Source organism: Ischnura elegans, chromosome 8 (genome assembly GCF_921293095.1).
Source record: "Ischnura elegans chromosome 8, ioIscEleg1.1, whole genome shotgun sequence".
In the NCBI taxonomy this organism is placed as follows: domain Eukaryota; kingdom Metazoa; phylum Arthropoda; class Insecta; order Odonata; family Coenagrionidae; genus Ischnura; species Ischnura elegans.
In genome coordinates, this window is record NC_060253.1 from 1,700,545 (window position 1) to 1,728,088 (window position 27,544).

Below are 27,544 nucleotides of genomic sequence, written 5' to 3' on the forward strand. Positions count from 1 at the left end.
AGAGTGTACCAGTGATATGTTTTGCTTGCTATGTTTTCTAATACGACGAAATATGACGCTCATGGATTAGGATTAACATAATATAATTAAATCATCCTATATCTGCTCTAATGCACACCCTAGATAAATTACCACCAGCCGCCACTGGAGATAAGTTATATTCATTGTAACGGTGTGAAGATTTGAAGACATGTAGTAACTCGCAATCTATGGCACTTTTAACGCTCTCTAATTTACGCGAATTCACCTCAAATATCACCAAATCATTAAGATTCCTTGATAAAAGAAGGTTGAAAATTCAATCTTAAACAAAAGATGACTGAGGATACGACAGAGAAGTGTATATACATACTCAAAAGCTGGAAGCAAACGCAGTTGGCGCAAAGAATTTTGACCACGTGGCCGGGCTTTCACTGTGAAGGGGACACCGGGTGTAAAATGAAAGGGAAAGGTGTCCTTCCGAGGAGTGAAAGTGCGGCAACAGCCTTCGAGTCGACCCCCAGCAACGCACAGCGGTAGACAACCGCGCGTTGCGTCGAGGCAGAAGGCTAGAGTGCGCACCTTAGGGTTACACCCGTGAATGCCCCACTTGAAGCACACACTCACAAGCTCCATCACAGCCCACGCGAAGCATTCAATAACCTCCATCTTATGCGTACAGTGTCCGTATAAAAACGAAAATACCCCCACGGCAATGCACTCTACCGAAAGAGACGACGATTTTCGTCTTTTTGCTTTGATATTATTTTATATAGGAACAATATACACATTTCCCAACATGAAAAATTTAGAAATACTTTTTAAATACAGCACACCTATGTAACTGCAATATTCATTTTCTTTTCGACACCTCGGAAATTAAAATCTGCCTTTCGGCCATTTAAAAAAAATGAAAGAATGGGTAAATTTAATTTTAAAAAGCTATTTCTAATGCGTGGATGTCGTTCTGTCTATAAAAAATACACTGAAATACACCAATGAAATATTTTTCCCGTGACGAGATGAAGAAAACGATCGTTTCGCCGTTCTCATACTTTTTCGCATTGTGCTATTCTTCACGAAATATGATGCGGATGATGCGTTATCCCCCCCCTCCAGTCCTAACTCCTCACACCCTTCGCCCACCCCTCCCACCTGAAATATATATAAAAAAGCAGCAAAAACCAATCCCAGCATTATTCCCTTGAAAAAGTGACCAGCGGTCGGTCGCGAAACGTCGGGGTAATCTCCTTTACGACACGCGGCATACACCCGTATGTGAGTTATTTTTTTATCAAAAGGAGACTTTGTTCGCTAAAGATTCTGAAACAGGTTAAACGAGGGACTTGGTCCATTTCATTGAAATATCACACTCACGATCACCGGTAGCATTGGAACGAGAGGTACAATCAGTTTTGAAAAAAATGGTATCTACACCTTCAAAATTAACTTATTGTTAGTCATGACAATTAAACAAAAAGCGTTTTAATAAAAAAAGTCTGGGCAAGTCGAAAAAAGTCTCTAACAAATGTTATTCAAAGTCTTTCACTTTATTCAATTGGCGAGATTAATATTAAAAAGCATAAATTTCCTGCTTATAAAAAATATGGAGGGTCTCTTTTCCGGCCCTCGAGTAATAACCTTGCGGCAGTAAGAAGAATGCAGAATGCGGGAGGGAGGGGCAGCCAGCTGAGCTGGGTGGCAATGAATGACCTCTAATGACTTATTATAAAGCCCACACACACCCCATTGCTTGAAAATGGAGAGAATGCATGGATTTATAACACGAATATGACAATACTGCTCGCAAGCACCTTGCCACAAAAACTCCACTCAAGGGGGGTCAGGTTTTTTTTTATCACTCTAAGGAGGAGAGTGGGAATGCAATGATTGAACGGAATGGAATAGAATGCCAATTTAGTTTACAATAACTTCGTCACGGGAATAGCGGTTTTGGGAGTGGAAGAGTGCCCCAATTACTACTACATGTCACTGGACCAAAATTAAAATATACCTGCGATGCACCGATTGCATATTACTTAGTATCTTCTTCCCAAACCTTCACCTGCGCGGTCACGACATTGTTCCGGCGAAAATAGCATGAAGCCCCAGCATGAGAAAAATGACCCTCGACAACTTCTTCTCATGCGCCACTTCCATTGCTAAAAAAATCGGAATATTATCCATGAAGCTGAACCAACGCTCGGCAAATACCGCTTTGAGGTTGGTAAATTGTCGAACGCTGACAGGAGAAACAAATGAAAGAGAGACCGCGCCGTACATATCCGCCACTCTCCAACGATTTTCACTGTCCTCCAGAAATTTGCAACTGCCAACATCCACGCACAAATACGCCCTGCGCCATACAAAGCGAAGCAAACAAAGGCACCATATGGAGCCATACTTCTCAGCGCATCGATAGCCTGCACTGAAGCAATGCTAAACGCGGAGATCGAACTCGCGACCTTGCGGCCAAGGATGCTGAGCGAGCGAAAGTACATCCCCCCATCGGCGCGCTGCGGTTGAATGAAGGCCGCCGCATTGCAGCCGGAAAGGACTCACTGTAATACGTAAACCTGAGGTACTCGGACCAAGGTAAGCTCGTTCGCTGGAGTACTTGGGTCCATGTGGCTGAACTGCTCCATCGTCTACACTGGTGAATCAGACGCAATAGACAGACCACTTGCGATAAAATGAGACCCGAATACCATAGTGCACTCGAAACTCAATAAATCGTTAGGTAATTAGTGCAAAACTGGATTTCATTCACCAGTATATTAAAAGAGCATGGCAATCTCCGAATTAGTATCATAAAATAAATTAGCAACATAACCAGCCAATTCCCTAACAATAAGAAAGAGGCGCAGGACCTAAATTGAGGCCCGCCCACAGGGATGTACCTATCGCTCTAATTGCGCCATTGGGATGGGGTGAGATTGGGACCCCCCTTCCCACTGAGTTTACAAAAGATTAAATTGCAATTTTATTCGGACCCCCACTACCGCTCGGAATTTATCCCCACCTAGCCCCCCCCCCCCCCCCTGCACCATTCCTGGATCCAGCGCTGCCCCTGCACGCCACGCATTATCAAAGTAAAGCCTCCACAACCGACATTAAGTATATACATATGTAAAACATCGTCACATTTGAATAGTGCGGCTGAATGGATGATCAATGAGAGAAGTCAAGGGCCAACCATTGCTTGCACTCAATAAGTGTATGAGGTAACGCATTGCTGGAGTTTAATGTACGAAGTTAATCACCGAAATAAATCATAAATGATCGCTCGTACGATAGTCAAGCCCCGTGCACATCTGCCGCGCTAGCTACGCATCGTACACACTGACGAAAAAGAATAACAGAAGATGTAACTCCCCGATGTTTATCGCTGAAGTGCAAGATAAGATCTCACTATCACTTAAGCGTTTGCTTCTCGTTATGCGCACATTCGTGAAATTTGTCGGTGAAAACCTTCATGAATTCAAAACGTTCAGTTTCGGATCTGCAGAAATAAAGAGATTATTTGACATCAAGCTTCGGAGAGAGTAGCAAATCTGAGTTCATTCTGGCGGTGTTACCCCCTTAATATGATCACACTCGGAAGGAACATGCGATTATGAAATGCCCAAGTTCGTAAAACAAAAATAGGTAAGTAAACATGACCTTTCGCATTTCGTCAGACCAATGAAAAATTCGACAAAGCCGATGCGTCTCAAAATATAATATTAGAGGGAATTACGACCGAAGGAAGTTGTTCACACAAAATTCGATGGCACACTCACAGAACATAAACCTCCTCAGACAAGAGAGTATCAAATAAGTAATCTTTCGACAAATGTTACTGGGAGGGCACCGAGACGATTGTTTACATTAGTTTGTGCGTCAACCTCGGCGAGAACCCCTCCCCAGTGCAGCAGCAGCAGAAGGCGATTGCTCGACTCGTTGAGGAAGGTCCCGGAGGGATTGCCGCCAGCTTCAACATGCCGCGCGCATTAGCGAGGCATCTTGCTTACAGCCCGAATGTAAACGCTGAGGAAACAAACGAACAAGACCTGATCACGATCACTTCGGCAATAAATTGGCATAGACGAAGGTGCAAACGGAATCCACAGGCTATTCTAGCAACTAATGGATGAAGACACTCCCGCGACGAAGCTATGGTAATATCTTCATTACACGAATTAAGGCGGCAAACAAGGCGATTGCGAGCTAATACTTCAAATATAAAATAATTACAGACACAACAGATGTACAGGACCTTATAGGCAGTAAATCAGGAGAAAATCGAATTAAAATCTACTGTGAGTATTGACAATCCCTATCTTTAGGCATCGCAGTTTTTGGTACTCACAGATTAACACAGGTAATAAGAGACAAAGATACAGGCATATCAGTGTATTCCCACTTCATTAATCGCCAACTGGAATAATAACTGCCAGCTGAATCCGCATAAAAACAAGGTATACACCAAAACATGGGCAGTTGGCCGAATTCCGAAAACGACAGCTTCAGGCAACGTTACCTGTCGGCTCGTTCGGGGAAAAATGCTTAGGACAATTTCCTTCGTCTGAAAGACTTTCTAACAAACAAAACGCAGTTTAAATTAGTGATACAGTCAATCCGTGCACAAAAACAAAATGTAAACACAAGAGGTAATTACGAGTCAGCCGGTGAGAAGATTGTGAACTTCCGACTCATGATAACCACTTTAAATGTGACTCACATCTTTATCCTTAGGGTAACTGTGTCGGCAGTGTCCGTTGCTCCCATTGAGATGCGAAAACACTAAGACCACCACAAACAACACGGTTACGTCCTTCCGTTTCACTTTCACAACCATGACTGCCACTTCGATTGGCCACTCGCGCTTGTCATTTGGTTATATCACGGCGAGTAGACTTGTAGGTGAGGGGGGGAGAAATTCGCGGCGAAGCGGGGTTGCGCCGCTACCCCGGCCACCGTGGCGTGGCAATCGCGTGACGTCAGGATAACAGCCAATCGGAATTGACTGCAATGTCGTCTGCATATATTGCTGTATTTACGTATTACTTATTATTTTTTCTTATTTCCTTTAACCAGCGCGAATTTAGGGACAGGATTTTGTAGGGATCTTATGAGGATAGGGGTATTACTGCTTCAAATAAGTAAAAAATCCGGTTACGCTTCAAAAGCCTTTATTTTGAGCTGGTGTCTGTACATGAAAAATAGTTATTACAACAGAAATTATTCTTTAACAAGCAGGACAGGAGTCCACAAAATTCACACGTAAAGCGGATAAGGATTAGTTTGTAAGAATTAATTGGAACGAAACTCCCACGTACCACTCGTACGTTCTACCAGTCTAAACTAACATTGTAAAAAGTTAGGAAAGCTCAAATCAATAAACATGGGTTACAACCAACACACATTAAAATAATATTTATACATTGAAAATGTAGTCATTATATTAACAAATAAGCTTCCATCATAACAATTAATGTACAAAATTGTATTGTAAATATCAGGCTATATACCGTAATGTGTACTACAGTATAATGTCCTACGTTTGATGCATTATAATTAAATTAGAAGTTGAAACGAAAACCAAATACTGTTTCACAAACTTTTTATTTGCTATCAAGACAAATTGTCTTGGTAATGATGTTGAAACTAGTTGATAGCATTAGTAAAATAAGACATTGCAATATTTCCACAGAGTTTTATTATGACACTACGTGTTCCGTCGTTACAAACAACGTTATCAAGTATGGCCAAGCAACACCTGATAATGTTGTTTGTAATGACGAAATGTTAGTGCCATAATAAAAGTCAGTGGAAATATTGCAATGTCTTATTTTACTAATATTAAAACTTCCACCATATCGTGCCCAACATCATACAAGATAGTTGATACCAAATAAAAAGTTTTTGGAACAGTACTTGGTTTTTGTTTCACCATGAATATTTCATCATTCTACTAAGTAACGCCCAAATCAGTTGAGTTTAAATGAGAAGGATTCAGACATATTGGTAAGGGTGGAAATCAAATTGGAAATGGGAAGAATTCACTCAGGCAGATGATTCTCGGTAGCCTACTGAACCCAGTCGGATAAAGATGATGTTCGGTTGTCAACCAAATCGGGATTGTTACTGACGATTTTTAGTTGCCTACCCACCAAGCATAGTAGGATGTTTCAAAAAGCATATAGCCTACTAGTAACCGGTTGGAAAAATTTTCAGCTGCAGTTATCCATTCATATCTCAAAGTGCATTCGTATCAATGAAAAGTAACAAAGTGAATCTTTCCTATTTCCAATTTGGTTTCCACACACACTATTATGGCTGAATCTCTCAAATGTACTTATCATACATCAAACTTAGGAGATTATACTGCACTGTACAGTGTAGAGTACGATGAACAGAAAACCACTACTAATCCATGGTATCTCATTCCAGTTTTTAATCCATATTGCACAAAATTAGTAATCAAATCAAAATTTCTAAACACAGGAGAAATTACTGTAGTGAAAGGGATGTTATTACATATCACTTGAATTGAGGTGACTTTTGGAGTTGAAGTAAAGCCAAGGTACAAAACATATTATTATGAAAATATCTTACCATTGTCAATAATGTCATATGATTTAAGACTCCCTTACAAATTCAAATGTGTTTTGCTGTTAGGATTATCTACATATGCAGTAAAACCTCTATGCAGTGAACCTCTTTACATCATAAACCTCCACACTTCATACCACCCCTGCGGTCAGTTTTACATGTAAATTTATAGGCAAACCTCTTTGTAGTGAACCTCTTTATCTCATTAAATACTTATCATACCAAGGAGATACTCCCGAGACAGCCTAACTACCTCCAAACATCAAATTGCCCAAATTTTGGTCCCCTCCATTGCGATGTAAAGAGGTTTTACTGAATAATTGAGGATCTTAGAAACCAAGAAAGATAAGTGCAATTAATTACCTGGAATTATCAGCTATTATGTAAAAAAATTGCACTAGTCCCCCTAGGCTTCTATGGTCCTCATTTGTTATGTAAAATGAATGACTAAATGAATTAATCTAAAAAATCTTTACACGTGAGAATACAACTCAAAGCAAATTAGCAGTAGGAACACTCGTGTATTTAAAAATTTTGACTGCAGTAACTTTTCAACATTCTGACTGAACTATTAAATAAAAGCAAACAAAACAATGAGGTGGGAATGGGAAAGATTTTTCTGATTACAGGAAAACCCGACTCTCTGTCTTACTTTGAAATTTGATTAATTTACCCAGCCTTAAATATTTATTTATTTCAAAGGATGGAAAAAATACACTTTTGCATTCAAAAGAATCCTAAGTCTGGAATAATGAACAGTAGTCTCCATGTAAACTTACTAGGAATTTCCAAATTAATCAATTTTAGGGGCGTACAATCCACATTGAAATCATGTAAAACTCAAGGTCGGAAAATGTCAGAAAATTGCAAATGCCCTACTACATGCTTCAAAATTTCCATTAAAAGCTGTCCAGATTTGCCAAAGCAGTATCCACTCCTTTGTTTGAAAAATGTTTTTGAGTGACCTTAAGTGTTCAGGGTGGTAAAACATTTATCCTTGTGCATTTCTTATGGAACAACCGTTTTCGTTACCAAAAATCGAAGGCAGCATTTCTTTACTACCTCCTTTAGGCAAGTTTCATTTGAGATATGAAGTTATAATTTTCACATTTATGCTGACAAATAGATGAGATTCACTTGTCTAGCAATCCATTTCTTCCCACGATAATATCTCCCTTGATAAATGCAGTTATACTGATTAAATAATTCATATTCCCCCAACATCAATAAGGACATAGGTATTTACTTCCTAACCGTAAATACCAAGGGCAGGAAACAGTAATCTCATCTTCTGAAATCCATCACTTAGAAAACCAGATTATCAATGCACTAGATAATAAAATGGAAGTTGCTACAATATTTTTTGATTTCTCAAAAGTTTTTAACACTGTGGACCACCAATTGATACTCAATAAACTTGACTTGATGGTTTTTGGGTCATAGCTAATTTTGATTGAAACCTACTTGTCGGACCATATTCAATTTGTCATTACCTGAGGAAATGATTGTTTGTGTAAACAGTGTTGAAAGTGTAACTTTCATTTGCCTGGGTACAGGCCTGAAGCAAGGAGTTCCATTAAGCTCCTTCCCTGTGCCTATCCTATCACTTTTAGACATAAATGATCATATAAATAGTTTTCTACAAATAAATGGTTCCAATCCATTCCCTATGCTGTTGACACCAATATTGTTCTCACAGCAACAATAATTTTGGAGAATTGAAAGAAAAATGCAAAAATTGAGTCATACTTTCTCTACCTATCTCATTGAATACATTGGAGTTCCTCGTCTCAGACAATGGCCATTTTTATAGATTAAAAAAAAGGGGCATTTAGGCTATGAATTTAAAAAAAAATGACGCCCTTTACTGTCCTTTGTTCAAAAAGTTGGCTGTATTACCACTGCCATGCAAAAATTAGAGGTTTTGGTACTCGTTGTCTTTAAGTAATGGTTATTTTATTAAAGTTGGTAGCAAAAACTGTAACTACTGTTTTCACTAATATTTCTCATATCTTGCTCACTAAGGGTGAGGCCTTAAGACAAAGTTTCATTACACTTCCCTAAAAGACAGAGAAAAGAATGTCTCATAAGATACAAAGAAATAATATCTCCTTCATCTTACACAGAAAACAGTATGTTTATACATATCTTGAATGGTATTCCCATCGTTGATTGTTGAAATAAATCAGGCCATTATATGTACCGAATAATTTTGTAAGGTGTGCTAAGAATGTTGGCTATGTTGTGTAATCTGACTGATGTGTTCTATTGAATCTTGGTGCATGAGTAATTAAACAGACTAAATGAGTAACAGGGAAAGATACTTTCCAAAAAACCATACCATACAACTTTGTGAAAACATCAGGAGAGGTACAGGCTAATGCTTGGTCAGAGAAATGCAAATTCTCAGAGAAATGCAATTTGATAAATAAAATATATAACATAATATAGAAATACCCACTATAGAGACTGCACAGAATTGGCGAATCACATATATATAAACTTTTTCAATACCTTCTTCCTTAAATTCCAGATGCTGACATTTATCATGCAAGAGGCCACAAGATTTCCATTCGAGTTCTTCTGCTGGGCACTTCCATTAAAGCTGCAAAACTGCTTTATGAATTGAACGATTTCTGCAGTCACACTCACACCTTAATCAATCCACCCTGCAATAGACAGTAAAAATAACATGGATGTCTCCCTTACTAAATTTATCTATTTACAGTTTCTCAAATCTGTATGAAATCATACTCACCTAACCGAACAAAAATGTCCAAATGGAGAAGACAGTAATCGACAGAATGCATGGGCGGCAAGGCTCCCTTTCATTTTCTCTCTTCACCTAGGATTAAGAGTAGAGGTGGATATCTTGGGGAAGTGAACGATATTCCCAGTGTCTTCCACTCAGATTCTTTAGTCTCCTCATTGTGGGTCTATTTTCCAACCCTTGTAATAGCTACACCACCAACTGTCATCTACAACAAAATTTATAATTAATTATGGTTATTTACATAATAATGACAATTTTGAAGTATTTGCTAATGTTTATACCTCTTCTTTATTGTCATATTCCATGAACATGTTTCGTGGGCACTTCAGGAGATGTGGAGGGTCATCGATGGTGAACATTTTTCACCCGCAAATCTGAAATAAAGATAGGATATCTTTGCCAAAGTGTTGGAGGAGTAGAAAGGACTATCTGCAAAGGGATTACTCATCACGCCAGCTTCCCTAATATAAGGGTACTCCCGTGGAAAATTATCTTATAGTGAATGACTGTCTCTCGCATGGAAGAAAATAATGCCCTAATAGTACTTAAGTCCCCACCCTTTGCACTTGCATTTACCCCGTCATAACACCATTTACAGCACATATATAGCATGACACTAATGAAAAAAATCCACAGATACTCCAAGAACATAAGAATATTATACGCTAAGTACGATATGTCACATAAAAACAGATTGTTTCATTAATTTTGAAAGTGAATTGGAAGAACAGGGATGTACAGCGGAACCGCCGGTCTCACCTACTGGCTTTCAGTGCATTAATGGCCAACTTATACTACAAGATTCTTTCACTTTGTACTTACAGACGTTCATTCCGAGGAAATGAATGCAATTTGATAGGGCTATCAGGAGTTTTCCGCGCGCCGTATCCAAAAGCATGACAACGTTGAGACGAAGGCATGTTTAGATTCAAACGATTACAAACGGTTTGCTGTTGTCTGCTAGTCGTTGCCGATTGGCTGTTATCCTGACGTCACGCGATTGCCACGCCACGGTGGCCGGGGTAGCGGCGCGACCCCGCTTCGCCGCGAATTTCTCCCCCCCTCACCTACAAGTCTACTCGCCGTGGTTATATATCGGACGAGTCCATTGCAAACCTTCCGAGGGGAGGGAGAAAGAGTTGTTACGTCAAAAACAAATGAGTTATCTATAGGTAGCGCCTGGTTGCGCCTATGTACCTTGAAAGTAGAAAACGAAGCATGGAGAGGGTTGGAGAGTCAACATACCGTAAATGATAGGAGATAACCTAGAAGATTTTGCGTGCCCGTTATTCTAAGAATTTTTGCCTGATTTACTCTTATAATGTGCATTAATTCATCATTTTATCATTCAACTGTTTATCAGCCATGTCTGCGACGTCAGTAAGGTGTAAGAAATGCCGGAAAGTACTCTTTTTGCATCAAGATTTTCCTCTTCTAGATAGGCATGGAAACGAAATAGATAAATATAGTGGAGAAGACAGTTGTCCGAATCAGCGAGATGAATTTTTGTGGTATTTGGACCCAGACAAGTCGCCGTTGTGGATTTTATCTTCAGTGGAAGAGGTGATGCTTTCCTCTAACAACGAAGCTGCCTGTTGCTTCTTGAGACTTTAATGGAAATTTTCTCTCTTAGGTATTTCTTGAGGTTGATTGATTTCTTTTATGTGATTTCCCTCTTTCGTTCAGGTTGGTTGGACCAAAGGAAAGATTGCGTGCCCGGAATGTCATTGTCGCATCGGATCATTTGATTTCGTATCTGGTTCTCAGTGTTCGTGTCATGTTCATGCCTTACCCTCCCTGCACCTTGTGAAAGCCAAAGTGGATGTGTTAAGCACTCAAAGTGTGGCCCTCTTAGGTATCAGTGATGGCAAACAGTCGGTGTAATGATGGAAATACCTATCGGAGCATCCGGTGTGCTTGATCGTTGATCAAGTATCAAATTGTGCTGTGATTATCGATCTAGAATAGTCGGAATATTGAATATTGTCGCGCCTTCTTTGTGCACACATTCACCCTTGTATTTTTTCATCTTTGGTCGCAAAAGTCTCGTTATGGCGTGAGTTACTTTAGTGTTGTATTTTTTCTTGTAATATATATATTTATTACTTAAGATATTTTGTTTATTTGAAATTGCCCCAGTAATCGATTTTGTAGTCAACCAAGTGGATATTTTTACCTGGGCTAATTTTCTACACGTTCAATTCGATGGATTGTTTAAATATTTTATTTATTTATTTTCTTAGCCCCGAAAACAGCACTTCTTGGACTTTACATCGGTGGGATTAGAACATAACGATAATAGACGATAACTGACATCCATGCCCTGGGCAGGAGTAATCTACCCAGGCGGGACTCGAACCCGCGACCTTAAGTTTGGCAGGTGAGGACTCCCAACTCGCTGCCACCGAGGCCGGCAAATATTGCCCTAAGATCCGATAATTTTTTCAATATCGATGGAGTTTGGCTGCCGCTTCTGGAGTCAATTATTTCAACATTTTGAGTAATATTTGGTCAGGGGTGTTGTAAGGATTCACCAGATTTAACACTCGGGGCCTTTTAAGCCATAGTCCAATGCTCCACCCGCTGCTATGTACTTGAATGGCGAAAACAGCTTGCATACATCTTGCACTAACTCAACAATGAGCTTTCTCTCCCTTCGGGGAAGTGTTATCCTATGGAGTCCCCGTGATGTTACAAATGCTTCATTATTCACAGCCTACGTCATCTTGATTTGCGCATCACCAAACAACTTAAAATGGGCTAATTCGAGATTTCAGTATCAGTTCATAAACAATTTAAAACCTGGAAGTATTAACTAGGTATGAACGTTCTCAAATTTCAATTGCTAATAAAGTGGATAGTGATTAATGGAATTCATAAGATAATACCGTTGGTTATCTTCAATTAAATTATCCTTATCCTTCTAAGTAGATTTCACTGTTGACTTTGTAACACCAAAATATTAAACATTCCTCATTGAAATGCAAGAACTACTTCACAATCTAGGTTTCTGAACACACTTATGGCTGCAATAAGGTGATCCTCTCATATGGTGAACATAGTAAGAGAAAGTCCATTCTGATGAATACGTAACTGTTAAAACATCCCATCACCAAGCTGTGAAGAGCAGGATGTGAAGCCATGGCTGAAATCCCAAAAAAACTGAATGGAATAGGCCGAAAAGCTAATGCACTATTTTTAGTAACCCAGTAAAAACTATTTTATCAAATTGAAAGAATTTTTTTGGGACAGAGCACTCATAACACTTCCAATGCTGACCACATACAAGTCAAAATTATCCCCAGTGGCAGCTTCTGTTTTTTAATGCAAAACGCATCCATGGATGCCAATTGAGCTGGGAAAGATAATGAAAAAATTTCTTGGCTGTTATTTGTTAGCTATGCAATTTTTTATTTATGACGTGATGGCACATCAACCACACAGAGGAATGGAGACATTATGTGGGTTGCATACGCTACGCTTTTTCCTGCTGCAGCTGTTTCTTTCAATTTTTTTCTCCATAGTGTAAGCAAAAAAGCACAAGGAACATGAATTAGTAATGTTCTACTGGTATCGACATTGGTATTTTGCCACTTCCATTGCACAGATGTTTAGATGGATGTAATCCAAATTATAATTACAAGGAACAGCTGTGGCCAGCTGTTTGATTGGGATGGCAATTCCACTTAAGGTATTTTGGTATATTCCTTTTTCTATTACCCCTCAGTATCACGGTAGGGCTGCGGAATTGCAAATTCTACTGATTCCTTGTGTGTATATTTTATCTACTATTATGTATGTAAAAAATAACTTTAATAATTTCGTCATGAATAGTGTTTTTCATAATTACCCCACTAGGTCACAGAGTGACTTGCATTACAATTTTGTACGCACTAAGGTAGCTAAAATGGGCCCAAAGGAAATGGAAATGGAAAATGTTTAACAAACTACCTACATTTATAAAAAATGTGAACAACATCAATTTGTTTAAGTGTAAATTAAAAAGGCTATTACTAAACAATATGTGTTACTCTTTTGACGATTACCTTAATAATGGCAGTTAAACATTTGTATCTAGATTTTGAGAACGTGCCTTATATCTTGTATATTCATATGTACTAGGTCTTAGGGCAAATAAATAAATATATCGCTTTTGAACCTTCAATATTATGCGCTACATAATACTAAATAGTTGATGTCTAATGTATAAAATTCTCGTGTCACAGTTTTTTGTAGCCAAACTCCTCCGAAACGGCAGGACCAATTCCTATGAAATTTTCTGAGCATATTCAGTAGGTCTGAAAATAGGATGTAAACTACCTATTTTCCATTATTCTGCAGGGCCCATGAGGCCTGGGATTGGGCCCTGAATTATTTCTATTAGAAATACCTACATGTAAAGTTCATTATTAATCCCTGCTGACCTTTTTTCTTTTGCATACTTAAATTAGTGACAGCAATTTAATTACTTTTAGGTGAGACATGTACTTTTGGAAAGAAAAATAAAACAGCATTATTATTTTATGGTTGGAAGGAAATTTCTTAGCTTTTCTACAACGAAGAGGCAACTAAGAAATTTTTTACACCTTATCAATGCTTTAAATTCAAATATTAAGTTCACTATGGAGTTACAAGAGGGCAGCACTCTAAATTATTTAGATCTAAATATTTCCATTAAAGACGGCGAGCATAAGTTCTCCATTTACCGAAAGTCAACTTATACAGACCAAGTCATCCACGCAACTTCCAAGCATGCCATAACCCAAAAATTGTCAGCCTTTCATTGCATGCTGCATAGGGCTTTGTCGATCCCTTTAGAGCCCTCAGATCTCCTTTCAGAATTTACCACCATCAAAAAAATCTCGATAGCCAATGGTTACACCGAAAAATTGATCAATGATTTGTTTGAAAGCAAAAAGAGAAAATTCTTACTCAGAGGTATTTACTCTACCACCCCCACGGATCAACAGTCATGGCGATGCATAAAATAATTAGGCCAACCTTCTATTAAATTGGAAAAATTACTCAAAGTAATCAACATAAAACCGGCCTTTTACAATAATTCTAACCTGAAGAGCATGCTGCCTTCAGTCAAGGACCCCATTGACTCAACCCTCAAGAGCGGGGTCTACCAATTAAGGTGTGGTGATTGTGACTCCAAATACATAGGACAAACAGGAAGGAGTCTCACCGTGCGAGCAGAGGAACACCGGCGCGATTACTACAGCAACACTGGGATGTCCTAATTCGCTACCCATCTTCGGGAGGAAGGCCACCAAGCGGATTTTACCCCAGAATTGTTGCACTGAGTCAAAAAAGGAACACAGCTGGACATCAGAGAACAGTTGGTAATTTTAAAAATTGTAAATAGGAAAGAACCCATTGCTAGTGACCACCTTTTCCCTTTCCACTCCCCCCTCCTAGACATTCCACTATTACACCCCAAAAAATCCTTGTGATGCCAACCCACGCTCTTCTTTGTAACCACCTCTGGTTTTTCCCCTATCCCTTCCCTCCTTCACCATTCCCGTCACTTACCTCTCCCCTTCCCCTCCAATCACCCGACCACAGGGTATATATACCGGCAAATTCTTATGTGTATCACTAGTCTTGAAAATGGTACAGTGTAACTGAAACTAGTCGGCAATAAAGTGTGTGTTTTTGTAGAAAAGCTAAGAAATTTCCTTCCAACCATAAAATATGGAATTCTACAAAGTAAAGGCCTCAACAATTCAGTGCAGCATTATTATTCTTGCAGCCAAATTTACGGTGAATTTAGAAAAATCATTCCTAAAAATGCAGAAATTTTAGGGTTTTTGACTTACTGTCCCCTTGACAACCGTCAGTAGGCCTATGAAGGTAAAGATCTCTTCATATGTCAAATATTTCCAATTCCTAAGACTTGATTTTGGAAATCATTTGTCTGCATAAGATGATCAGCAAACAAATTCGTCTGGGAAGAGAAGACGCAAAAAACAAATTGGGTTGTTGGAAGGGATGGAGTGTTTGAGGGGACACTGAACTTTGGGCCTGTACTCAACACCACTTCAACGCAACACCTTTTCATCAAATCAATAAAAGCATACCAGACTGATCATAAAATTTATTTACAAACACAAGTCTCCCTCAACAAAGTAAAAGTCAAACAGAACATCAACATAAATAAACTAGAACGAAACATACAACCAGGACCAACTTCAGTCTCTAATCTCAGTTTGTAGGACAGTACATTCATGGACTGCAATGCCGGCTTGATTTTTACGACAAAATTTATCCCACAATCCAAGAATCTCATGACTTTTTTTAGCCCTGGTTGTAACATAATACTCAAATGTACTACCATCACACTTCTCAAAACACAGCACAACACAAAGCCCCACAAAAAATATCACATAGAATCACAAGACAAAATGTAGTTATGCCTATGATCACTAAATTATTCACTAATTTGTACAAACCACCACGAAAAAAAATTTCTATCAAATTAGAGTATTTTTTCAGGAAAGGGAACTCTTAAGAGACCAATTTGTAGAGCCTGTACTTAATTCCACTTCAAAGCAATACCTTTTCATCAAATCACTGAACTTCATTTAAACCACATAGATTGAATGGCTTGGGCATTAAAAATTTTCCTCCAAATTTCATGACATTAAATACTCCCACCAACCCAAACTAATCTAACAGTGTCATATGTATACGACATGAGACATTAGAATTTTTTTCAAAAATCCTGAAAATATTAACATTTTATTCCAGTTACTATAATGCTTTTGCATTGGCAAACTGGTCCTGGTATGTCCTTCATCACTCTTTTCAAGCTTAACGTAACGTCAGCCACGACAAAACCAAAATTTTAATCAAGTCCATACATGAACTTTGGAAACAGTTAAAAGATACACATGTTAAGTAGTCGTCTCACACAAAAGATGCTAGTTACCGCATTAGCAGATAGGCAGCATCAACTACAACACAGCGATCAATGGTGTCCATTTAAAAGATCTGCTCCATCAAATGAGGAACATGGAATGTTGACAATGTATTATTTACGTACGTATGATTATGTTTTAGTTCATGTATCCTCTTCACTAACCAGGAGGTATGAACACCTTGGTGCCATTCCATATCTTTCTTATAATAAATAATCAACTGCAGGAGAGTTGCATCATCTTTTTCCAAAGGAAATATTCGCTCATTTGCATCTTGGCCTCAAGTAAACATTTCAAGAGAATATGACAAAACATATGTTTAAAATTCTTGGGGACACAATGAAGTGATTATTGCATAAAATAATAGTTTCTGACTGTCCCTGATTTTTAAATCACCAATAGAAGTGGAAAATACATGAATACGCACTCAAATCTGTTTGCTGACAAGATTTTACAAAAAGATATTATTCGGTCCCCTTATCTTCTTTATAAACATTCTCTCTCTCAGTCTTCAATCATTTAAAAAAAAACAATTGAACTGCCCCAAGTTATGGATAGCATTCAACAACACTCATCAATAGCACACATTCAGAGTACTTCCGAACTCAAAATCAGTTAGGCAGCGCAATGCCCACAGATTTGACTATGATACCCCCATGTTCAGCCGTACACTGCTTCCTTAGACCACTCTTAGTCAATGAAAATAACCACACATTTCCACCAAAATTCCAGTGTTTTTCTCATCGAGAAACTGCCAGTTTTCCCTATCACAAAATATAAGCAAGAATTTTCTCTGGTGTCAACTGCATCTGCATAACATTCTCACACGTCAAAATGCTTTATGCATACTACATACCTATTATGCAATATTCACACTTGATTTACAAATGCACTCAACTTGTTCTTTGGGGAATATTGATTGCGATTCAATGAGATCCAAAGTGTAAAACCTTCCATAGTGAAGGTGGCACTTAAAATACAGCCTCTATTAAATATTGAATAACAGCTCAGATACACATTGAATAGGTAACACAACACCCCAAACTGAGTGATCTTGTTTATACATGCACTGGCACTCATTTTGATTAGCTCCAGCCAAAATTTTCATCGTATGCATCTGTAATTTCTCAAATGAATTACAGTTACAATGAATACCATTTCATCACAATGAAATACCTGAAAACTCACTTCAAATTACCATGAAGCAATAAAATGGTCAAGTTGAGAGTTGAAAATGACACGTGTGATTTATAACTTCACTAAGAATACATCATGGGTGTTTTTCTTACTTCCCTTTCCTCCTGTTATCTGTCTCTTCAGAACATCACCAAATTTCAACTCGCATGCTACCGCTGCGTTGAAAGATCAAGCACGTATGCTGACAACTCCATGGGACACACACTGATTGGTGTACGCTTGTCAATCGCTGGCCCCGTTGATGTTATGAATGTGAGCGAATGTGGTTCCAAGGAGTCTCCAAAGAGAGTAGGGAAGAGATCACCAACTTTTAGCTGCCAAAAATAGAATGAGAAACATTAAAACCTTGGCGTTCAGTCCAATGTGCTGATTTATCTTAAATAGGTGAAAAAATGATGACGCTTCATCATCAGCTAATTAAACATAGCTGCACTGAAGGAAGCGCCTAATTTGCAAAGGGAAACTAATGTGACAAACCCAATTTGCAGATTGGCAAGTGACAATCTCTCCCATTGAACACCTTATATTTAAAAAAAAAAAAAAAAAAACACAGTCAGACAGAACATAAAATTCACTTAAATGACTTTTATATAGACTGAGTATTTGTGTACTTATTTTAACAACATAAATCTTTTCCAAACAGCCATTGGAAAATAAAAAAAGAATAGGTGCACACCTAAAAGGCAAACTGAATGCATATATGAGAGTGACAATAACGTCATTAAACCAGAAGATGCCTCCAACTCTTGAGAAAAATGTTAGTTCATTAAAAATCATGAAAATATCCACCAAAAAACTATTTAAACATATGTAAAACACTGTCATCAATGCATGATGATGGACATAAAAGCCATTACAGACATTCCAACCAAACCAACTGGGGAAACTGCCATCACTGGGTGAGTGTTGACATTAAAAATCCTATGTCGAGAGCATTCAAGCAGATCTTTAGCATGGTGTCCCATGCGAATGGTGTGAATTGGTCACTATCAATTACAAATTGAGTTCCAAGAATTAAGAACTACATATCAAGTACATGTCAAAGTGTTGTGTGTCCCACAATATTCACTAACAAAATCTAATTTTCAATCTAATCCGAGAACTCAGCATCATGGGTGGCAACGAGTGTACTAAACAGAGTCAGCGCCACCCACCTCTAGCAAGGAACGACAGTTATGAGGGAGGGAGGACCCAACAAAAACAAACATCCCCAATGGTTGGTCCTTACTATTAATTAATCAGCTGGGTCACTTTGATATCACTCACTGCTGTTGTCAATTGACTCCCAAGCTCAACACAACTTACAACTAAGTTCCCCAGAGGCAGTTGCCATAGAGTTTGGTACTCACACTGCTTAGACGAGCAACCAACTTAACTGTGGTGACATTCTGCATAGAAAATCACTAGATGGCTAGACTAGGTCTGGTCTTCTGGTTGACTTTTTGGGATTTTTGTTGAGCTGACCTTGATAAATATATACATAGCAAACTCCCCATTATCTCAATGGGCTAATGCGATGGGGAGAGGCGACACGAATAATCGGAATGAACACAAATAATCCAAAATTTCACATTAATTTCATGTTATTTTCATAATACATGTAAATAAAAAAATAATTATTACTTATGCACATCGTCTGTTATTTTAGATTGCTTTCCGGAATAGTTCACAGCAATCTTATCCCGATTGCGATCTTTTTGCGGCAATATCGTGATTGTATTTGCATTACTACTGCTCCATGTAACCAGTTTCCGAAAACCACACAGCCGTGTCTGCAAGATCACAGATTCTGAAAATTGGTTTTCACGAATGCTAAAAACCGCTCTGCAACGTTGGAAACTACACTGTCTGATACCATGCTGCATATTAGCTTCTCGCACAAGTTGCCCCAGATGCAGATCCGTGATCACCGAGCACAATTGCGCTCTACGACGCTAGGAAAACAGGAACACCGTACTCCAGTGATGGCAACTAGGGCACGATCACCCCATGGCCCAGCAGTGGCTATAGGAAACCAGGGCTTTAGGCAAACTGCTTGCGCAAGCAAGTGCCTGGCTATGACTCACGCTGTCTCTTCTTCCATTGCTGCCGTCACTTCTACTATGTATTCCCTTCCTCTCCAGATTGACCTTGACTAGTCACGACGTACACATGACTCCAAGTGCGACGAAATCTCCGGCTCTCTTGAGCCGTATCCAACCGCATGTGAGTCCATGGCAATAATTGCACTTTTGCGATATGAGATACACAAATATAGATTGTAGACAACATTTCTCTTAATTTGTGATTGGTTAACCATTGAAGAATCTTCAAGAATTAATCAAGGTTTTTTTTCTTGCCTCTGATCGATGTCTGCATGCCAGAGCAGGCATCCAAATAAACTTGAAACATTCCTTGTCAAAAAGTAAATAAAATAATTCCATTTTAGGAAGAGAGTTCTATTTTGTTTGAGTGCTGCTGAGGTGAAGTCTCTTTCGGAAGAGACTTCATGTCAGCGGTAATCGTCTGGGGGGGGTAGATCAGAACTTGATGGACCATATCTCATGAGCATGTTGAGAAAAGTCAAAACAATAACAAAATCCCTCCTTGAGGAAACTTTCAGGAAGCGGGACTTGTATGTTTTTCAAATGCACAGTACTTTCTTCACTCCAAAAAACAACTGAGTTTTGGGTCTTTAGAACTAGGGAGTTCTTACAACTAAACCCTTTCCATTTGTTTACATAACCAAGTCTTAGCGACTGAACATAAACTCGACTTTGATGATTCTGAGATTAGGCTCAGTGAATAAATCCAAGGGTTGGTTTGGATAGGTGAGGTTAAAGCTCTCAGAGAGCCACCAGTGAGTGAATTTCACTCATTCAGAGTTGGGGCGCCAATTTCTTCCTATTATGTAGCCGCTTTCCCTACTACTCTTTTCCTTCCCAGCCACAATGAACTTTCCTGACCAGCCACATTAGCCAAAGGAGGGTATAAAGACCTCTTGCACTTCCCCCTCCGTGATTCCCCCTATATCTATAATAAGCCACTGACCTGTCCAGTGCTCTCCTGAGAGCACGGTGCCACGTCATTGGCATCCCACGGAGCACGGAAGCACGAATCTGCGTGCAGCCTGTGAAGCACCATGCCCACGCCGTGGGGTCTCTTCTCGGAGAGCACCGACTCGGAGAGCACCCTGAGGTTGACGAGATGGAAGTCACAGGTGGGGGTGGAGCGGACGGGCTCAAAGGATGCCCTCACTCGCTCCTCCACCCACGCTCCGCCCTCCTCCTCCTCCTCTGGCGTCTCCATCACCGACACCCCAGCCAGACCAGCAGCCATCCCATCCGCCCCTGCCAAAGCAACACACCACATGAGGACAGCCACGAGAACAGCTGTTTTGATTTAACTGTATGTATGTCAGAACACTCAATTGTGAGTTTTATTCTTCCTAAATAATCTTTTTTATTTTTATTTAATAAACCATTTTTTTTAAAGGTTAGTTTTGTAATATTAAATATTGTTTGTTAAGTTAGCTTGGATACAATTGATACATAAACAGTTTTAGTTAAATTCGTGCCAGCATCCACAGTTATGTGATTGAGCCAAAAGATTATTATTGGTTGGTAGTATTTACTTTAATTTTTATTATCTCATTTTAATTCATTTTTATTAATTTATTTTAATCTTTAAATTAAATTAATATTTTATAATAATACATATTTATTAAAAATTCTTCGAAATTTAGATCATAAACAAGGATTAGATACCTTTTTATAATGAACATTGATATCACACCTAGGTAGTAACAGTTAAGCTCTTGAAACCCAAAGAATTTGGCGGTATTTTAGTGTTTTCAGAGGAACCTGTTTCTTAATCGACGATCCACAATTTTATCTACTTACACTTGTTTTCAGTTTTTATACCTCCGTCACAAGAATGTTTATTAGAATTAATTTTCTTGATGGTAAAATACACATACCGTATAAGCGCGCGTAAGAGGCGCACCTTTTTTCCCAGACATTGCAGCCGAAAATGGGGGTGCGCCTCTTACACAAACTTCTTTATCTTCCCCCCTCCCCTTCACCGGTCGCAAGTCCAAGGGGAACTGAGTGGCCTTGGTTTTCAGCGTGAGTCAGTCATTTGAAACCCTGGGTCAAAATCAAGCGGCAGGCAGGGGAGTTTCTCCCTTTGTGACGTATTTTTAAAATGCTCCTGTTTGAATTTCTTGCAAGCATCGCGCCGTCATGTCGGTACCCCAGAAGTGAACATTGAAAAGATTGCGCGGGGTGATTCGCTCCGGAGCGCGCGCTAAATTCACTGCCACGAGTGGGCCCGCGGCATTTATACTGCATACGGTAATCGCTTATCTATATATCATGAAGCCCACTTACGACCACTCATTCACTCACGTATACAAATATTTGGGGTGAACGAAACGAGATACGGCAAAAAGTCTAATGAAGACCCCCTCTAAAATTGTCTGAAACCCCAGGAAAAATTATGAAAACACTAAATTTACAATTATTTATCCGTCTTTTCAATTAAAAGTGAGTATAGGGATTAGTTCAAAAATTGACCACCAAATTCCAATGGCTGCGCGGCAGTCATACAAGCAAACAATCATAGCAACATATTTGTTTATGCAAACAAGAGGAGCTAAACTGGGAAAGAAGATAAAGGAATTAAAACGAAAGGATGATAAAAATAAGGTAGGATATTTACTCAGTAATTCTTGAAAAGTCAATCTTTTAATGGCTTCTTTCCGTATGAACAAAAATTTGATCACAATCAAAGCGTATTCAAAGGAAAAGAGGAGAATTACAAGGTAAACAAACCTTCCTTTAAAGATAGGTAGGTAAAAATGATTTTATTTTCATTCTTTGTGATGGCGATAACGTTTTATTTTTCTTTACGTCCTTTTTCTGTTACTAACCTTTTTGACTAAACTGAACTTTTCAAACCACCCTCGTAGATTTATCGGAAGATGTATCAAGTAAGTAGGTACACGAGCTTAAGTTCTGTTAAACAGCATTTCATTACACTCAGAAAGAAACTGTGCAAGCCAGTTTAGCTTGATAAAAATATACTTACTATTTTTTTTAATTGTTTAATAGAAATGCCTTTTATTTTTAGCATAGTGTAAACAATAACAGCCACAGGTTGAGCGAAAATAGTTGCAGATTCTGTTCCACAGTACAAAATCCTCTATAAGCACCTGTTTTGATTCATTTTAATAAAGGACATTGAATTAAATTATTTGGAAAGCATAATTAATGACTATTAAATGTTCAGTATAAATACTGTCAAATTGGACTTTGGCAGCTCAAAATCATTCGGAAACAACTGTTCACTCACATTTTAATTTAACCAACCAAACTGCAAATTCAGCTTCAGCAGATCAAAAACACCCCAAAAATTTTTTCAGATAAGGATAAAGTTTAAACATTAACAATTGCATTTGTAAAATAGTCAGTCACAAATTGGCTGAGTACCAATTGTTGCAGTTACGAGATGTCATAGGTACAAACTGTCCATTTATAAGAGGTTGGTTATGAGATTTTGGTTACGAAATACCGTATAAGCGTGTGTAAGAGCCGCACACGTGTAAGAGGCGCACCCCTATCTTGAGGATCGAAGCTATAAAGAAAAAAAAATTCGCGGCATTTTTTTATCCTATCATGCGGTGTTGCAGATGTATGCCTGGAATTTCGACAGTTATCGAAATTTCCTCTTTCAGTACTATTTGAAAGGGGAAATTTTGATAACTGCGGCGGAAATAGCGGAATAAGAGGGAGTAGAAAGAGTTCCGATTCTCTCTTCGCATACGCCATCGCTCTACGTTGCATGTCCTACTCACGAACAATTTTGTTTAAAAGCTCTCGCAGGAGTATTGCAATAGAATTGCAGCCGTGAAAATTTTTAAGGCAAAACACGACAGGCACTTAGCATCAACCTTCCCAAGAGATTGGACAACAATCGGGGCAATTTCAGCGCCGTAGGATAATAATCACGTCGTAGATTTAAGGCCCCTTGCACACACACCGATTTTGGATGGCCGGTAAAACATCAGCCGTCCACATTCCAATAGTGAACTATGGGAGAGCATTGGAGCTTGCACACGTACTGACCACGCGCCGGCACCGGCAAAATGCCGGTTAGCTGCCGGCCATAGTCACTGTGGCTCGCCTGTGCCGGCTCAAAAACATAGCAACTTATCGTTTGACCGACAAAAATCCGGCGTGTGCGCAAGCATCGCTTCGCCAGTAAAATATCGGCCGATATTTTACCGGCCGTCCAAAATCGGTGTGTGCAAGGGGCCTAACGGAACTACACTCGGCCCTCCATCAGCCAATGCCTCTGCCGTTTTTTTCCTTTCCGAGACTCCACAGGAAAATAGGAAAATATCAAGTTACAGGGGATCAATCGAAACATGTTTCATCCCTACCCCATCTCACCAACTGACCTTTTTCGGTCTACCAGGTTCAATTCTCCGAGTTTCTGGAGGTCAAATGCTAGGTGAGTCACCTTCTGAGCTCGAAGATATCTCGATATCTTTCAGCAATTGTATGACATGCACGAGGTTCTAAAAAGAATTAGACATAACGCGACGTATATCTGACAGCATTTAAGTTTTTTGAGCTCTAATTGATTGACACAAAGATCTATAGCTAAAACAAGGCTACTAATATTCAACATAGTCCAAACAGCACAATTTCGGAAGAAAGAAACATAGCACAAGCGCATTCAAACATGACGAGACGGACTGGAAACTTCAGGCAACGCAAACTGCGTATATCACATTGCTGCGCCGTCGCCCCTTTGCTCTGAAGGCAACGACGTCACATGCATGATCGGACGTGTTCTTCCCTTGCTCCTTCGATCATAGCCTCGTAGCTTGAAATACGGAGGGGAGGGAGGGTATGTCCTTCAAAACTACGCGTTTCTATACGTTTGATAAGCCATTACTATATGCAGTATAAATGCCACGGGATGCCCACTCGTGGCAGTAAATTTAGCGCGCGCTCCGGAGCGAATCACCCCGCGCGATCTTTTCAATGTTCACCTCTGGGGTACCGACGTGACGGCGCGATGCTCACAAGAAATTCAAACAAGAGCATTTTAAAAATACGTCACTAAGGGAGAAACTCCCCTGCCTATCGCTTGTTTTTGACCCAGGGTTTCAGATTTCAGATGACTCGCGCTGAAAACCAAGGCCACTCAGTTCCCCTTGGACTTGCGACCGGGGAAGAGGAGGGGGGAAGATAAGAAGTTTGTGTAAGAGGCGCACCCCTATATTCGGCAGCAATGTCTGGGAAAAAAGGTGCGCCTCTTACACGCGCTTATACGGTAGGCATTTACGGATTGAGATGGAACTGGACCAACCCCCAGGAAAAAGGGGGAGAGGGTCCAGCCAATTGCTTCTTGGTTGGATTTGAAAACGTCAAAGAAATTGATTTCTATCATTATTTATCCTCATTAACTTATTTTTGGAAAATGTAGGGATGTCTATATTACATTTTGTACTTGTGATTGAAGTGTTTTGAATTTATGATTGCCATTAGCAGTCCATCATGAATAATGAAAGTTGCACAACTTTCTTCTGAACTACACCTTAAAATTATTTGTAGTGATGGGTCGATTCCAAAATTTTATCGATTCCGATCCCGATTCCGATTCTGACATTTCGATTCCGATTCTACCGATACCGATTCCATCGATTCTGATGCCATAGGCTCCAAGAAAAATATCACTTAATTCCAGGCAACAAGAAAACCACTTTTTAAAATATTACTCTGTGAAAGAGTCAGTCACACAAAAGCATCTTTCATATCATCACTATGTAATTAAAATATAATAGCTAAATTTCAAAACAGAATATAGGTACCTGAAAAGTGATGTTACATGATAGGTATTACTTTAGAGTATTAGCACTCATGCTTAAATTTAAAATAAAAGTATCTCCTTTAATATCTATCTTTTATTGATAATATCTTATCATTATCAATAATGTCTCACAAATTTTGTCTCCTTTTACAGACTTTAAATTTTTGCTCAGAAAGCAAAGCATCTTCACTCTGTCAGCTGACAGAGTTAAGATGCTTTGCTTTCTAGGATATCCTAGGATATCCAAGGATAAAGCCTGTTGCATTTTACATCACATACTTTTCCTGCAGAACTAAATGTCTTTCGCTGAACACAGTGGATGGTGGTATGGCAAGAAACCTCTTCGCTAATACTTTCAGCCTAGGGTAGGAGACGCAAGTCTTCCGGTACTTCCCAGGGAAGGAATTTGGTGGTGCATTCATCTATGATAAATAAGCTTCCACTTCAGCTTCAACAGTGTTTGCTATGGTGACTTTGGGTACTTTCCAAATGCATCACTGTATCTTGCAAGATACTATATACCTGTCACAGGCTCCCTAGTCTGCATTTGCTCCTTTGGAATATAAAAGGGATTTCCAAGTAGCACTTTTTGATCTCGAGTCAAGTTGAAAATTACTCCCAAGTATCAAGTCGAGTATGATAATTTCTGAACCAGGCAATACAGCAATGCATACTACAATATATTCTACTCCAATTTTCTATGATGAATGTCTAGCCTAATGTAAGAAGGAAAATATAATGAGGATCGTTGATGGTTATTGCCAGAAGTAGGAGATGAATGAAAATTAATTTGTCTTCAACTGTTCTATCTGTCTTCAACTGTTAAAATTGAAATTAATTAACCCCAAGTAATATGTCGACAATGTATATGTATCCAAACTACAAGGGAGAGCCCTGAGTATAGTAATTTTCGCAGCTATAATAAAGATTACATACTAAGTACATATATGAATAGTGTAATATTTGGCCCTTTCAAATTCTCAAGCAGAAAATCCAATTATTCTACATGCTCAGCCAGCAGGTTTTGACATCTCCATGTTACAGTATTACTGTCTGCAGAAAATTGGCTTTCGCTGTGTGACTGGGCAAGTACTTTCCTACCAAAATTGCAAGATTTTGGAGACTGGAATTTTTATTAAAAATTATATCAACGATTTATTTGGACCTTGAATCTCCATGGAATTCAAGTGGACAAAGCGAACGAACTATAGAACTAAACTTTAGTTTTGTAGAGCCAAAAAAATTCTATACTTCTCACATCATTTAATCAGCGTTAAAACCTCTTGCTTTTTTTAAGTTCAAGAAAGAAACTAAACGCTACAAATGAATATCACATCGGACGGACGCAGTAATAAAAAAGGCTAAAAGATGCCTTGTGATATGAAAACTCCCCCTTCCGCGCGACTCACCTCAGCGAAGGTGGAAAGGGAAAAAGGGTATCAGTTGTTGCCTTTCGTGGAAACTGTTCATTTTTCTCTCTCTTAATCATGGTGACTTAATTTCTTCACTTTACTTCAATACCCGAGCCATATTTCTTATGCGTGGGATGGTTCCGAAAAATATCCAATCCTTAGTATTTTCTTTCGAGTAATGCGCTAAATGGCCAAGTCGATCTATACATAATCCTTTTTAACATCCTCATTTTAGTGTTTTAAGTCAATTAAGACGATTATCCATGCTTTACATGACGATTTTCAAGACTAATGTTTTAAAAAACTTGAAAAATCGGCCTCAGTTACCGAGCCTCAGAGGTCCGCGGCGTGTAGGTCAGCCTTGACGCGCGATTGAAAAATCGCTCTTATTTCCTTCGTCGCAAACTTTCTTTTCCAGATTTCTACTTAGTAATCTTTAGAAATCTCTACTTTATATTGTGGTTCAAATTTTCCGAGTTATATTTTTCGTAAACGAAAGATAATGTCTACTTTATGTCAAATTTCACGTGAAAAACGGGTCGGCCATTTTGCGTTGTAAAACCAGACAGATGAGAGCCAAAATCTTCAAAAGTCATTGAAAATACAAGAAAAGCACTATGTCAAAGGAATATTGCATTTTTATATCCCATTAAACTCATCCAACGCAAAACCACCTGGATAAATTCAAAGATTTTTTGAGGAAAAACGATATGTCGCGTGGCATTGAAAAATTGGTCATGTTTGGGCCACTGTATCTCACTAAAGGGTCGTATTTATGTAAAACGGCATATAAATCT

The 27,544-nt window shown here is 38.9% G+C and overlaps 3 protein-coding genes and 1 long non-coding RNA gene across 4 annotated transcripts in view; 1 reads left to right on the plus strand and 3 right to left on the minus strand.

Annotated features, from left to right (window-relative positions):
- LOC124163742 (leishmanolysin-like peptidase) overlaps nucleotides 1-4,868 on the minus strand; it is a 357,882-nt gene extending 353,014 nt beyond the window's left edge. Inside the window, exon 1 of the mRNA XM_046540817.1 lies at nucleotides 4,703-4,868. Coding sequence (XP_046396773.1) covers nucleotides 4,703-4,819 — 117 coding nt within the window. The 5' untranslated portion in view covers nucleotides 4,820-4,868. The remainder of the gene's footprint in view (nucleotides 1-4,702) is intronic.
- Nucleotides 4,869-9,041: 4,173 nt separating this feature from the next.
- On the minus strand, nucleotides 9,042-9,679 carry LOC124164000. Its single transcript, XR_006865923.1, has 3 exons — nucleotides 9,631-9,679; nucleotides 9,335-9,554; nucleotides 9,042-9,245 (listed from the first exon to the last, which is right to left on the minus strand). It is a non-coding gene; the product is annotated as an uncharacterized LOC124164000 (long non-coding RNA).
- Nucleotides 9,680-10,518: 839 nt separating this feature from the next.
- Nucleotides 10,519-11,459, plus strand: LOC124163871 (E3 ubiquitin-protein ligase RNF180-like). Its single transcript, XM_046540976.1, has 2 exons — nucleotides 10,519-10,912; nucleotides 11,036-11,459. Exons 1-2 carry the CDS (start codon nucleotides 10,715-10,717, stop codon nucleotides 11,231-11,233), a joined length of 396 nt encoding a protein of 131 aa, XP_046396932.1. The 5' UTR covers nucleotides 10,519-10,714; the 3' UTR covers nucleotides 11,234-11,459.
- Nucleotides 11,460-15,437: 3,978 nt separating this feature from the next.
- The window catches only part of LOC124163701 (alpha-mannosidase 2), a 200,727-nt gene continuing 188,620 nt past the window's right edge, over nucleotides 15,438-27,544 (minus strand). The window contains exons 23-24 of the mRNA XM_046540768.1: nucleotides 20,503-20,801; nucleotides 15,438-17,786 (exon numbers count right to left, since the gene is read on the minus strand). Of these exons, the coding sequence (XP_046396724.1) occupies nucleotides 17,622-17,786; nucleotides 20,503-20,801 (464 nt within the window). The 3' untranslated portion in view covers nucleotides 15,438-17,621. The remainder of the gene's footprint in view (nucleotides 17,787-20,502; nucleotides 20,802-27,544) is intronic.